Source organism: Chelonoidis abingdonii, chromosome 1 (assembly GCF_003597395.2).
Source record: "Chelonoidis abingdonii isolate Lonesome George chromosome 1, CheloAbing_2.0, whole genome shotgun sequence".
NCBI lineage: Eukaryota > Metazoa > Chordata > Testudines > Testudinidae > Chelonoidis > Chelonoidis abingdonii.
Window position 1 is genome coordinate 170,705,830 of NC_133769.1, and position 15,740 is coordinate 170,721,569.

The 15,740-nt window shown below is 39.3% G+C and overlaps 1 protein-coding gene across 6 annotated transcripts in view; it reads left to right on the forward strand.

Moving 5' to 3' along the window:
- BBX (BBX high mobility group box domain containing) overlaps window positions 1-14,439 on the forward strand; it is a 222,169-nt gene extending 207,730 nt beyond the window's left edge. For all 6 annotated transcript variants that reach the window (XM_075072610.1, XM_075072619.1, XM_075072608.1 and 3 more), the window contains one exon: window positions 6,526-14,439. In XM_075072610.1, the coding sequence (XP_074928711.1) occupies window positions 6,526-6,613 (88 nt within the window). In that variant the 3' untranslated portion in view covers window positions 6,614-14,439. The remainder of the gene's footprint in view (window positions 1-6,525) is intronic.
- The last annotated feature ends 1,301 nt before the right edge of the window (window positions 14,440-15,740 follow it).

A 15,740-nucleotide genomic window follows, 5' to 3' on the forward strand; every position in this document is an offset into this window, starting at 1 on the left:
TCAGGCTTCATTGACAGATCCCATACCAACAATTCTGGCCAGTTTTCCTCTTGCCATACCTTAGTGTACACCCTTCTCAAGGATGTAACAATTTACACGGACTGATCCTGCTGGACCTGGTGCGAGTCTGATGCGTCACTACACACCCCACCCATTATTCACCAGTCCTGACCATGAGCAGAGCTGGGGATGCTCCATACTCACCAGAGTATGCCTTTGGAGAGCTGCCATAAGACACATGGTATTGATGCCTCTGCCATTTGAGTCAGACGCCTCATACTCTGAGGAAGAGAAGGAGCTAATACCTCCAGTTCCGACAAGTCCCCATGCTGAGCATCAGCCTAGATAAGGTTTCTAAAGCATCCCGGAGATCCTTACATCTGATGGACCCATACCTGATGACAGCAATCAAGGATACCCCCCAAGGGGTTTGCCCCTACCCCTATGATCCTGCCCATTGGCCATAGTGCAGTGCTTGGGACACTTACTATTGACTCCCAGACTTTGACCACAGCGGGTTCTGCTCTCAACAGAGATCACAACCAGCAGAACACTTTTCAGAGGAATTGGAGCAGCTAGCTCCACTGGATCTGCTGATGGCATCATCTTCATCTCTGGATGAAGGGATGACCCCTTCCCGACCCCTCTAGATGCATACAGGCAGTCACAAGAACTTCTCCAGAGAATTGCTAAAACCCTTTAGATCCTGCTGAAAGAGGTTCAGGATCCCATACACCAGCTCCTAAATGTTCTGCAGTCAATGGTTTCCTCCAAAGTGGCACTCCCTATTAATGAGGTGATTTTGGAATGACATTTGGCACACCAGAGGTACCAAATTGGAGGTGGGGTAGGGGGCATGAAATCTAAAAAATTTACCAAACTGTTCCGAAAATTTAACTGAATAGTGTCAGAGTTGCAAGCTAACTAAACCAGCAATCCAGCAACCTATAGTGAAGCAACAAAACAGGCAAGTAATAATTACTTTAAATGTTCTGAAATCAAGGGAAATTTTCCATGATTTAATTGCACTCCATTTTTCCATTATTGCAGAGAGTCAACTATGTCCATTTCACAAGCAAGGGAGAACAAACAGTCCAGTCGAGGTAGATCTCGGTACCTTTTTAATCAGTTTCATCCAGCTAAAGATTTGTTCTCCTATTGTAGAAGTTACAGTGATTGTCTTTGCTAATTAAGGCAGCCCACAAATTTTAAAGTCCCCTTTTGAGCCCAGATAAATGTCTGATTAGTTCATGCAAACCAAATCTGCTCAGAAATTCTTCTCAACATGTGCTTGAACTGAGTCCGTTCCATCACCAGCTGTTTAGATTGCACTTGCAAAAAGGAAATGCTTAAGTGAAGTTTTCTCATTTTGTTGTATTGAGGTCTTTCAGGCATATGATAACTGGAAAGATCTTTTGTTTCATCTCCTTGTAAGCCAGGTCCATCTCCTGCGCCATAACTATGAGCACCTTGTCCACTTCAAATCCGTAGATCTCTTCAAATATTTCTGTTTCGGGACTGCATTAGTAGGATCTCGAAACCAAGCAAGGGTCTGGCTTGGACAGTGACTCATTTTGTACTATTGCTCAGGGTCATATTCCTCAGATTAGGTGACTTGCAAATAATCAAATATCTTCTTTCCCAATAATACTGGTGCCTTAACTTTGGAATTGATATCAGCCTGTGAAATCTGGTTCAGACATTTAAGATGGTGTACATCAGTCAAGAAGCTGTAACAATGTCTGAGTTCTTGACTTGTAAAGATATAATTAAAGCATTTGATTTTTCGAGCGAAGGTCTCATGAGAGTGAAAACTCAATCAAAAGGATAAATGAAGGCGAAGAAGCTTCCAGCGTTAGTTCTCATTTCTGAACCAACCTGTAAATCTTGAAAAATATCATCAAGAAGTTACACCAGCCACTTGTGCTCCTACCCTGAAGAAGGTTGAAAAAAAGTACTTTGTTCCCTCTGTGGGCACAGAATATTTGTTCTCACAACCAAACCCGGAACTCCCTGCTTGTCCAAGTGGTCATGGAGTGAAATACATTTCACCATGGTACAGGCAAGGATGACAAGAGACTAGATCTCTTTGGCAGAAAGCTTTTCTCCAACCACTCTACTCTTCCATGTTGCAAACTACCAGGAACCCAAGTCGAAATATGACGTTATTAACTGTAACAATTTCTCAGACTTCATCAATAAATTACCCCAGGAACGTAAGCCCCAATTCCAGCTATTCTAGCTGAAGGAAAACTAGAGGCCAAGTTCTCCATTCAGGCTTCACTGATTGCAGCAGATAGAGCTTCTCACTCCATGGCTTTCTTAATGGTTGCTAGAGGGGCATCTTGGTTGCAAGCACTGGGGTTCCCAAAGGATGTGCAGGCAGTGGTAGATCTCCCCTTCAAAGGCAACAACCTTTTCACTGAAAGAACTGATGAATCACTTCACTTAATCACTTAAAGACTCGGGTGCCACCCTGCATTCCTTTGGAATATACACTCTGGCATATCACAGAAAATATTCTAAGCTGCCACAGTTGCTCTATCTCCAGGAGTCCTATGAGCCACTGAGAAAGTGCGAGATGGTATAGTCTGCAAGACACACTGCACCACTATTCCTTCTCCAGACACAGCTGTCTACCAAGCCGTCATTTGGAGGGACGATCAAGGGCCCACAACCAGTCTTCCCCACTCCCTTTGGTGGCCACCTGGCCTGTTTTCTTCCATTGTAGCAGCACTTAACTACAGACAAATGGGTCTTAGACAACACCTCAACACAATTGAGTTCCTTTCTACCCCTTTTCCAAAACTTCCCTCGCCGTTCCTCTTTAAGGATTCTTCTCATGAGAGACTTCTCAGGCAGGAGGTAGACTCCCTAATCCCCCTACCAGCTATAGAGCCAGTAGCTCCTCAACGCAAGGGGAAGGGCTTTTATTTCAAATACTTCCCAGTGCCCAGAAAGGAGAAGGGGTGGACCCATCCTGAACCTCAGGCAGTTGAATGTGTTCATCCACCACTCAGCATGCAGGCTGATTACCCTCGCTGTCATAATTCCCTCTCTGAATGTAGGTGACTGATTTGCAGTTTTTGATTTAAGACACGCTATCCACCCAGCACACCGGAGATCTATGGTGGGATGAGACCATTTCCAATACAAGGTGCTCCATGTTGTCCTTTTAGCAGCCCTGCGGGTTTTTACAAAGGTCAAGTCTGTAGTGGCAGCACATCTTTGCCATTAATGCTATCATGTGTTACCCTATTTAGACATCTGGCTCCTCGAGGGACAGTCATATCAGGAAGTGCAAATAGCAGTCACACTGCACACCCACAGTGAATGCCCATAGGGACCTCACGTATTGAAGAACTCCAGTTGTTATAAGATCATTAACCTTCCTTTACCTAGCATATGTCATTACTAAATACAAATACAATACTCCTTTATGCTGGCAGTGTTAAGGTGCCTTAGAATGGGCACAAAACACATCTGCATCTACACCCACTTTAAGGCACCTTAACACTCCCAGAGTGGCGTAAAGTAACTTAAAAGGAGAATGACGCTGTCATAGTCTGGGGTGCCATCAAGACCAATGAGGGTCTGTGTCACCACCTGCCCTGCAACCTTGGCTTCCTCCCAGTGCTTTGCTGGTATAGCTCCCAACGTGGGCCTCTGATTTTTCACATTTGCTGTCTGGTCACCCTAGGGTCAATGTACAACAGTTTGCTACTTTTCTGGCATTACCAGACAATTCAGTTTAAACACAACACTGGATTAGTTTTGATTAAAGAATGAAACAAATTTATCGATAAAGACAGACATTTGAAGTGAGTACAGGTATAAGGTGTTAAAGTCAGAAATGATGACGAGAAATAAAGGTAAAATGCTTTCTAGTAACTAAAACTTAACAGGTTAGACTTGGTTCAAGGTAAAATCCTTACCACGTGTTCCCTGCAACAGAGTTGACCAAATTCTCTGGTCAGAACCTCTCCCAAAGTACATCAGGATGGTTCCTTTTACTCTGGGGGGAATTGTGCACCAAAATATTAAAAATTCTGCACAGAATATTTTAAATTTTGAAAAAATCTGCATATTTTATTTGTCAAAATAGCACAATATAATCACACCAGTTTCAATTATTTTGGTAATTTATTTAAAAATACCTGTCAGGAAGTATGGCTGTAACAATACAGACAACAAAAAGATTCGGGATTTTTTTTTTTGACAGGTTCCTTACTAGACATATTAATACAGAACTCTGAGTCATAATTCATTTAAACTACAATACAGAAACCTATTTTCCGCACTCCTCAGAAGCAGTGCAAAGGCTGGGGGAGTCAGGGGTAAGAGAGGAGCTGAGGGAGAGGGAAGTAATTGGTGGGAAGGAGCCTGGGTGTGAACTTGGAGGGTTGCTGGATATGCATGGAACAGGGTTTTGGGAGAGGGGACACGGGGAGGGATTCTTAGGGAGCTTCCCCCATGCATACCCTGGCTGACCTCTTGCCTCTCCCATTCAGTCAGGCACATCTGCCTCATCCTATGTGTCCTGCACCCCTGTGTGTCATTGCACCCCCTATTCCCATGTGTTCCTGCACCTCCTCCTCCTGTCCTGTGTGTCTGTGCCATCACATAGTGGCCCCCTTCCCCCATGTGTCTGTGTGCACCCACTCAGTCACCTCACTTCCCCCATGGCCCTGTGCCTCCACTCCCATTCAGCCCCTAGTCTGTCCTCCTCCACTAGCCCTTATGAACCCCTGTTTGTGACCCCCCCCAGCAGTCTCACGTGCCCCATGCTGTCTGTCTCCCCAGATCCCATGTCTCCTGACCGGGACTGAAAAGCGCTCTGAAGAAGGCACTGCAGCCTTTCTCTTCCATATGGTAGCTGGGGCTGTCTGGGAGTGGCTGCTCTGTTGTAACACCACAGTGCCCTCTTGTGGGGAAAAAGGCAGAACTGCACCAACTTTCCACGTAGAGGTTATTTTCTGTAGGGGAAAAAATTATGCACCGCACTTGAATTATGTGTGCACACTAGGGTAACCAGACAGCAAGAGCGAAAAATCAAGATCAGGGTGGGAGGGAAGGGGTAATAGGAGCCTATAAAAAAAAAAAGACCCAAAAATCAGGACTGTCCCTATAAAATCGTGACATCTGGTCACCCTCGCGCACACAGTGGCACAGAATTCCCCCAGGAGTATCCTTTGTCTTAAGTGAATGAGAGAGAGAGTGAGATTCCCTGGTGGCAGCTCATTTTTATAGTCCAGTCTCCCTTTGAAGTGGATTCTTCTGAGGATTTCCTGTCAAAGCAAAGCCTATCCAAACAGTAAAGAAGGCGACAGGAGTCTGGGGGTGAAGGTGCTCCCATGCTCTTTTCTTCTCTCCTGTGTATGCTGACATGTAGATTTGCCTTGTCTTCCTCTTGCTGTCTCAAGGACCCTGTTTACTACTTGTAGTCACTTGAGGTAAACACACGCTCCTTTGTGTAAGTTAGACCTGCTGCCTAATCAGGGCTATGTGGGTTTGAACATGTGCTACCAACCTCATATGGGGGGAACTCGTAACTACATATAGTGTTGCTACTCACATTTCACCATGATAGTATTGACCAGTGAGTTAATAGTTTTTCAATTGTACCTCACAGGGCATATTTTGTGCAAAGATTATTACCCAATGTGTATACAGGGTTGCACTTGGTCACACAGGCCCAAAGCTCTTGTTACTATATATTTGATATGTTACATTAACCTCATAAGTAGTCACTATTTTTGTAGTTAAAATGCAAAGATGGGCTGTCTGTGCAAATTTAAAAGATGAACCACAAATGAAATCTCCAAAGTCCATCTGCTTCCACAATGCCAGCACATAATATTGGTAAACATGGACTTCTTTTGGAGTTCGTCTTTACGAAGTCCTGTACAGGGTATCATGTGCAAACTAACGTAAATATAACAACAACATGGAGGTTTTGCTGGAGTTGGTCATGAAAAGTTGGCGGCAGATTCTAGAGGAACCAAAATACTTCGCCACTCGCAAGTCATTGAATGCGCTGTTTACTGCTTCCTGAAATGCAGTAAGTGTAAATGGGATGAGAGCAGTATTTCACCATATTGCTTTAACTCAAATCCATAGGTGTTTATTTGCAGCATGTGCTCCTTGTGTGTTTACGTCTCTTCCACGAGTAAGCAATATTCTTTTGTTTCTCGGGTCTCCAGCTGTGTCACAATATAAATGGCTGCCCTTGTGTGCTTGTAATTTATTGTTTAGCTCTGTATTTTCTGTTGTGCCTCTGTGGCCTACTCAGATGCCATCAAGACTTCAAATTTGTTTCACATTGACTTCATAGAACATTTTCTGTGACTATTTCCTTGTAGCATGCCACAGAACAACTAATGTATTAGTGCAACAGCAGCAGCAGTTTATGGTTCTGTAGAATAAGACAATTAAATGACTTCATCTATGCGTTTCATCCTTTGTAGTCTCAAAAATCTGCCATTTTGCATATAATTATGGATGTTTTTCTCTGTTTTTTTGTAGAAGTCAGAGGGCAGCGCCTCTCCCACGTGACGGTCAGCCAAAAGAAATGTCTCAGGCTCCGGTGCTTATTTCCTGCGCCGACCAGTGAAGCTCCACCTTATTGTAAAACATTGTGCTTTACCTAATATCCTAGCCTTGTCTTTACCAAGGGAAGCTAGTCAGTCCATATGATGGAAAATATAGACTTGCAAACAAGTGCTTATTGCTGTGAGTGGCCCAGATTTCACTTGAAGCCAGAAGTTAGCAACTTGGGCCAAGTCCTCCAATTGGAACCCAGAATCTAGGAAGGTGGTGTTATTTGTCTAATAATGAAAAGAAATGGAATGATCCTGGAGCTTGCTTTCTATTGAAGGCTTTTAAACAGTAAACAGGTGGTTTGTGTGAAAAAGGCTGCCTTTACAGTAGCTCACACAGCATCTCTTCTATCAACCAGAGGGTATGGAAACTAGTTTCATATAATACCTAGTTATTCTAAACAAAAATACACACAAAAAAAAACAAAAAAACACTGACGCACTGCACTAGTTAGATATTCTTAGTCATTAGATATTCTTAGTCATTTTTGTACATGAAGATTTAAGTTCTAAGATGGTTTATATAATAGGTTATGCCTACATTTATATTGTAGAATGAATTTAAAAACCTGTTCTGGAGAACTCAAGGCAGCATGGACAGATGTACCATTGTTAGCGGTGTTAGCTCAACCATGTGGTCCAGATGTTCTGCACTTTTATATTTGCCACCACAGTGGTAGAGTTTACTGGCAAAAATTCTGACAGGCTGTGTTTGATTTTGTTGTTTGTTCATTTTTTTAATTTAGCATTGAATAACTAGAATGATTTGCATTAGAAAAAGGAGTGGCATATGGGAAGGAACAATACTGCAGATTATGGACTGGTCTTCCATGCATTGGAGGGTTCCTTTATTCTGCACCGAGGTCTAAATGACTGAGTGAAATGGTCATGTAAACAAAAAAAATTACTACAAATACATTGTTCAGAAGTGACCTTAGTATTACTTCACTATTCTAAAAACCTTGAAGACATGACTTCAGTAAACATGCACACTGTTATACATACCTTTTACATTTGACAGACACTGGAATTGTTGTAATTACTATGCACAATCTAAATTGGCTTTGTAGATTGTATAAAAAGAGCCAGTTATAGTTTGTGTTGGTAAAGTGGTAAGTTGTATGCAAGTAAACCAGGATTGAAGAATAATGTTTGACGAAAGTTAGGTTATCAAGCAGAGATCCACCTGCCAGTTCCTGTCCTTGCTTTTGTTTTCTTTATGTATTCTGCTCTCATAAATACATCCCAGAAGCCAGCACCAAGTGTATCACTTGGACTGTATCTTCACTATATTGACTTAAAATATTTCATAAGCCAGGTGGTTGTTTCCTACCAACAGATGCAAAATGATTACTAGAAATTAATCTGAAGCTACAACTTCAACAGGGTACTTCTTTCATAGCACAAGATGTTTCCCTACGTTTTGCGTCATAGCACAAAGATTTACCAAATTGGACCCCAGCAATAACTTTCTATTAGTCTTCTTCATACTGGCTGAAGTTTTGATAGTATTAGGTTGAGTTTGAAGCTCTTGAATTAAGTCTTTAAATAATGAGAGTTTACATGGTTCTATCAGGCATTCTTATTTATACTTGACTGAATTGATGTGTTTTTTTGGGGTGGGGAGGGATTTGTAATTCTGATTTGATGTAATAGCCATATGGAAAGTAACTCTATTAATGGTTGCTAGATTTTAGACTTTTGTTGCTGTAGATAAGTGCAGATCTTCAGTTTAAATGTTGGGAAATGCTATACAACATACCACACAAGTTGTAACAAATGATGAAGTATTGATAAAAAGCAGATAGCTTGGAAAATATGATTAAAATACATGTAAAATATCACCCTCAAAGATGCTGGAGGAAGATATGTTGGCGGAAGGGTAGAAAAAGGAAATAAACTTTAATAGTAATAAGAGAGTTAAAAGGCTTTTTAAACTTCAGGTAGAAATAAGATTGGTTAAAGAGCCCCCTATTATGCCATTGTAGCATGTGGCAATATTTTTAATAAAACTTTATTAACGTTTTCTAAATTATTTTAACAAAACAGAAAAACTGTCAACATTTAAAACTGTTGGGTCACGGTGAGGTGGCTATTAGCGTTTTGGACCACTTTATAAATTATAATTAGCTGAAATCCAAATATTGTATGGTGCAGGCCGTTCACCTTGACAATGGTACTAACTTATTTCTCTAGAACCCACTAGAGTAGATATATTTTTGCCAGAGCATCCCATCATTCTTCAATTTGAATTTCAGTATTGTTCCTTAAGATATTTCTGTATATTAATGGTACCTTTTTTAAAAGAAAAAAAATTACTTTTTTCTATATGAATCAATATCTTATTGATCTGCTTTTCCTTAGAGAGGGGTTGGGGCTGGGTCAATTTACTGAATATGACTGTTTTCAGATACTTAAAAACCTTTTTGTAGATATGCTTAATTTTTAAGCAGTTAGGCACTGAGAGTAGCAGAAATCCTGCAAAGCTTTATAGTTCATTAGGCACTTGCCTTCGTTGGTTCTCGGGGTGATGTCTTGATTTCAGTAGCAAGAATTTTCCCTGAATCTACTGGAAAGGGTAGCAGTATTTTCAGGTAACAAAATTGGTTAGCACAAGAAAATTTCAGACCAACATTTTACTGTATTGGGTTTGTTTTTGTTTTTTAATTTTTATTATTTTCAGTTGCTTTGATTTTGGAAAATCGGATTGCTGTGGTATGTACTTCAGCATACCAGCAAATACTTTCACCCATTGACATATGTCCACAAATGCTTCTAGAGAAGAAATTGTTGCACCTTATGTATATCTCAAGCAAACCAAAATATGATGCTTTTCTGCTTTGTTTATTCTAATTATGTTGTATCATTCGTTACTGAACTCATTCTCACGTAGCTAAACCTGTTGATATTTTTGCATTTAAACTTAATTTCTGGATCTGAACCTATGTATAAATCTTTCTTTTAAAAAACAAAAAGCAGTTATCCCAGTCCTCTCTGAATTCTTGATGGGAGTGAGGAATCTTGTCTCAAGTGTAAAATGCAGAACTGTTCCAGTTTTTTCTTTTGCTTTTATTTATTTGGTGATCTTTGATATTTTATGTGTAGTTTTGAGGTATACAAAGTGTATTATAGTAGCTAAAGCTACAGACATAAGCAGCTGGGAGAAAAATACTGTAATGTTTTTATAATTGTTTCAGTACTGTAAATGATACAGGAAGAATGTTCTGCAGAGCATTTAAGATGCAGGTTCTGATCCCCACGTTGTTTTATAGTCCAGATTAGACCAAAATTGATCAAAAACGGTATGGAGATTAAATCATGCTGTTGTAATTATGGCAGTATTTATCCCTTGAATGTGCTGTAATTCCAGACATCAAATATATTTATTTAAGATGCTTGAATGCTCTTTTATACTAATTCAGTGTCCCAAAGTCATGAGCAAAGAATTTGTTGTTAGTTTCAATTCCCAGTTTATAGTGCCAGTGCATGAGTTTTGAAATAGAAAATAAACATTGGGTTGGGAAAGGAAGCAGGGACAAGGGATTGACAGAACCCTATGAGCTGGTATTTAAATTTCAACACTTTTGTCATTTCCCGCCTTATTTAATTGAGTGACATTCTGTCTATGTAGCATGAAACTGGTAGACACAGTGCAGTCTTTGACTCTGTATTGCCACTTTGCATCCATGTAGAAACCCAAGAGAGTTGTAACTTGCCCCAGAATAAGGACATACATTAATCTGGATGACATCTCTAGTGATAAAGGGGGCATCTTTTAGTATGAGGCATTAATGTGAACCAGTTCTAAAATGTGCTGCCTGTTTAGCTACTGGACAAATATTGGAATATGCTCTGAAGCCATAAACTTGAGACAGTTAAGAGGGTGTCAAAGAAAAGACCTCTTCTCAGCATGGTGAAATTATGGCAACAAAGGAGAGGTAAAAGGCTTTACATTCTGTAAAAGAAAAAAATAGGATGATAAATAATTCATTGGGTTTGCATGATGCTCTTGTGTACAGTGATTGTTGGCTGCACCTCCCCAGATGAACACTAATTTTAATAGGGTTTCCTCTACTAAAAGGCTCCTTTCTTTGACTTCCATTTGCTTTCCATTTTCATTTTAAATGGAATGTAATCTGTTCAGCCATCAATGCCATTTTTATATCATGGTATGTTTTAATTTCCAAGAACAATATTTATACAAAGGGAACAGTGTGACACAAAATATACAGTGAAAGCTGTACTGTTTATATTGCTGTTATGCTTTTGACTTGTCATAGTCATATAGATTGTCAGACATTGTCATTTAGCTCATATTGGTTCAATAAGATGGTTTTTGTGACAACAGAAAATGTAGAGCTCATCAGGTGATTAACTTCAGATATTCCCAAAGGAAATGCAGTAATCCAAAAGCTGCTTTTAATACTTAGTGGGTTACATTCACTATATCATGCTTTCACCTGAAAACATAATTGTGCAACTCATATGTCATAAACCATGTTTTATCCATTAGACAGTCTTTCCTGTGCTTGTTAGATTGTAGAGTTTCTAGATACCTTTGTCACATTTTGTAATATTTCCAGCATTAATTCTTTTTACCTTGTACATGTGTGAAAGAGTCATCTACAACTGTCGGAATATTAAGTCATTTCAGGACATACAGAGCTGTAAATTAATGCATTTAGGCTGTGGCAGAGAAGTTTGCCTTTTCCCCTCAATTCCCCAATAAAAAGTCACAGCGAGGTTTACACTTCTCAATTAAATACCAAGTTAGTCTTGCAAATTTTCTAATAATTAAATTTACATCTTTGAAGAAGATTGTAGAGAGGGGACACTGTACCTTAAACTTGTCTGCAGCTCATTAAGGCAGCGATCCAGAGAGTCCCAATTCTATGCCCTAATTCAACAAAGTATGTAAATTCAAACTGACTAAACTCTTCAGCACGTGCTTAAATGTTAAGCATGTGTTTGTGTGCTGTCCTGATTGTCAATGTTTCTGTGAACTGGAGCCTTAATTCACATTGGACTTTAAACAAATACTAACATTTTAACATTCATTAAGATTTTCCAGAGAATTATTTTCTAATTACTGGATTCTAATTGTGTTATCAAGTACCATGTAGAAACTCTCCATATGCTTCTGTGGAAAAAGATGTTACCTCACAATCCGTAATAGAAATTACTTGGCTAAACGTGCCTCCTCAAATAACACTCTAATTCTACCCTTTTTACTCACAGAAGTAAAACAATCTCCCTTCCCTTCCCCCTCTTCAATCCCCCAAATCATCTTCACACCAGTAGCTGGAACTTTGAAAGTGACCAAAGAAATGTATGTAATGCAGAGCAGTGACCTGCAACTTTTTCTCTATGAACTAAGTATTTTACACTCGGAAGTTCAACTGTAAGACAGCCTGAAGTTTCTCACACTGTCTTATGAACTTTATTTTCATAGGTTTCAATATTTCCCTTACATATCATATGGTAGGATGAGATTTTTCAAAGTGTCTAAAGTGAATAAGGAATACAAACCCCATTGAGCTACTCACTTAGCCACATTAGAAAATCCTACCCCTAAACAGAGTTTGCTTTGGCCATCAGGTCTTTCAGTCTATCAAGAGCTGAAACATGACTGAATTTCTATTGTCTGTTTTCATAGGGCCTGATCCTTCAACCTTTATTCTCACACATAATTCCATTGACTTCTGGTCCGTAATTTGTCTTTATTTGCTCTAAAGTTTGATGTAAACATGTTTTGTGGTAATTATTTCCATTCAGTGGTCTAATAGCGCTCTTGCCTTCTTAGATTAATAATCACATTTATAAAATACCTTTCCTCAAAAACTTATACCTAATTTGATATTTTTTTAAAATGCACATGTTAATTCATGTGTCTAACATGCTAAAGTACATTAACTGTGATCATGAAACTGAATAAAATATTTGAAAACAACCTTTCAAATAGATTACTTTATATTTACTCTATTTTAGCTATCCAATATGTACTTGTAAATAATTTCCCATTTTAAATTAATGGATTCAAATAAATACTTTAAGAAAGTTGAGCTTTTTTTGATATTTCACCTGTGCTTGTTTATCTTAATGTGACTAATGCAGTAATTTATTAGTCTGGCAGTGAATGAATTCTACTAAAATTCAGATTGTTTTTTTAAACTGAAAAATCTTGTTAGCCTCCTGAAAAAACAGGTTATTCAGAAGCATAAACTGAACTAGATTGTCCAAACTGCGTGCTATAATTTCTGTTTTCTTTAAAACCAACAACGTAACTACTCCAGTAGTCAATCGAAAATATGTTGGCTGGGAGTGGTGTTGTTTTAAATAGTTTTGTTGTTACGCAGAAAATATGCCCAAACCAGCATAGTTTAGACTGCTTGTTTTGACACGCTGAGCTTCCAGTTTGTTTTTAAAACTCTAGGGCCAAATCTAGAACCATTGAAATCGGTGGAATGACCCCTACAGATCTCAACAGGCTTTGGATCTGGCTCTTACTGTGTGCTAATGCTAGCAAAGCACCATTGATTTCAATGGAAATACACTTGTGTAAAACTGGAGGAGCACAGTGAAGAATCAGGCCCTTTGTCTATCTCTGCTTTCTTGGATTTCGTCTTACACACCTGATTGCACATTTCATCTACAGCCCACAGACGATTAACTGAAATCATCTTTACGTAACAAAGCCCTTACTTCATCTGTAGTCTTAGGACAGCAAGGAATTTATTTTTTTAAAATAGATCCTTATTTTAAAATGTAATACTGATGATGATTATTGCTTAGGGTTTATATTGTGGTAGCACCTCCAGGCCACAACCAGGTTGGGCCCCATTTGAACTTGGATTGTGTTTAGTCCACACAGTTTCCTCTTCTCCCCCGCACTTCCCATATGCTTGAAAATGTAGATTCTTGGGGTCCAATCCTCCACTCTTCATGGACCTGAAACTTCCATTGACTTCACTGGGATGTTTTTGGTGTGCAAGGAATGCAAAGTTGTGCCCTCTCTGGATAGTATATAGAAGATAATACTTACGGAACTGTGGCTGAAGGTGGGGTTTTGTGAATGCACATGTGCTTTCCTGGCCACAGCAGATACATACCTATTGAAACCAGTGGAAGTCCTTTATACCTATGACAGCAGAACTGACTACATATAAGAGAGTCAAAAACAATGGGAGAGAATCCCTCACTCTTTTCTTTAATACTTATTCTGTCCTCATTTACACAAGGGAGCAGAACATGTAAGCTGTCCTTTGTCTCCTATGTCTGAAGGCTCTAGGCTCCCTACAAAGACATGCCAGGATTTGAAAAGATGCAGGCAATGTTACAGGGATGAAGAGATCACATGGAAAAAAAGGAGGGGCTTGTTATAATGAAGGAGAAATGCCAAGGGTATATCTTCTTATGAGGAGAGCTCTAAATCCTCCACCTAATATTCTGAGTCTGTCACACTAGGGAATTTTAAATCACCATCCTATTTTGATTACACAGTAACTCTAAAACATGAATATCTTTGCTCCATTACTCAGATTCTGTCTTTTTGTCTGCTTTCATTTTGTTCTTACCCACAAAACAACTTCTTAGCAAGAGATTTTAAACTGGCTCCAAGTGCATAGGACCTCTACTGAAACCCAGTTCTCACCTGCCTTGTGTCTGCCAGCTGCATGGCATTACATTTACATTCTGTCAGTTCAGAGAGAGACGTCCCTTTGTCACTCTACATCACTGACCCATTTTCCCACTATTTTTCCATTTCTTTAATATGCAACTAATCCTTTCAAAACAGAATTCTTTTTCAAGTGGAAAAAGCAGAATTTGAATACAAAAAATATACGCGATCATTCCATAAGCAGCCTAAAAATCATGGAATAACCAGTTCCTCAGTAGGATATTAGCACTTTGTAACAAAATGAGATACATTATATATTTGCTGCAAAGTTTTGTTTTGTGTTTTTTTCTCAAAAATAAAACCTGTAAGATATCAAGTCTACAATCCATTCAGTGTGAACTTCTTGTGTGGACCATTTCCGGCACAGAAACTATCGGAATTTGAGTTTTCAAACAGTTACAATAGAATTTTGAGACTTACTCTGATGTATTTAAGCTAATTGTCCTTTGTTAATGGCTTTCCATTAGGACTAGAGAGGTATGTCAGCTCTTCAGCTGTTGTATATCTGCATAGCTCCATTAACTTCAGCTGAGCTGTCCCAGTTTTAAATTAGCTGAGAATCTAGCTTATTTAAAGTTAGTAATTTCTTTCACTTATAGGAGTTCACAAAATCAGTCTCTTTTTCAGTCCTTGGGAAGAAACTGGTCAAAAGAGACCCAAAAACCAAAATCTACTCAACAAGTTCAGTTAGAATATTAAGCTTAACACTAAGCTTGACACTTGTTGCTTGAATTCGAACCTTTGATGCTTTTAAGTCAGCACTGTACCAGTTGTTCCTTTTAAATCCATTGGGTTCCTTTGCTATCTTAGCATAATTGGTTATGCTTCTTAGTCACAATATCTAGTGTACTAGGTGGATTTTTTTTGTTGTTGTTTCTTTTTGACATCCATTTGAGAAATTTCCCTGAGTCACAGCACACTCTGTGAATGCAGTTTGTCTTTACATCTTTTTTACACTTTTATTGATCAATGTGCACTTGAACTCTGTCCTCGCATACAAACAAGGACTGCAGACCGAGGGACAATTTAGTTACTTTCATTATATTTCACACCAAATTCCGTTCTCAGACCAAAGAAAACCTGAATAACAGTATGCACGATAGTAAAACTGTGCTGCATCTTCCGCAGTGTGAGAGACAGCAACGTTTGTTCAAATATTTATGTTCAGCTTCAAACATTCCAAAATTTAAAGGGCCAGATCCTTGGTCCTGCTAAAGCTGTGTTGTGTTGCTTTCATGGCTGCTTTTCATGATTTCTCCTGTGCTGGAGAATCCTTCAGAGGCATAGAGTCAGCATAGTGTTTCCTATGCAACCCACTCCCAGCCTTTGGTACAAGATGCATGGGTGGAGATAAAACAGGATGTGGTCAGGTTTTCCCTATCCTCTGGCAATCACCGGTTACCAGAATTGTCTCCTGAGCTATGCCTGGCATCTCAAGGTCAAAACTGAGGATCTGGTCTGAA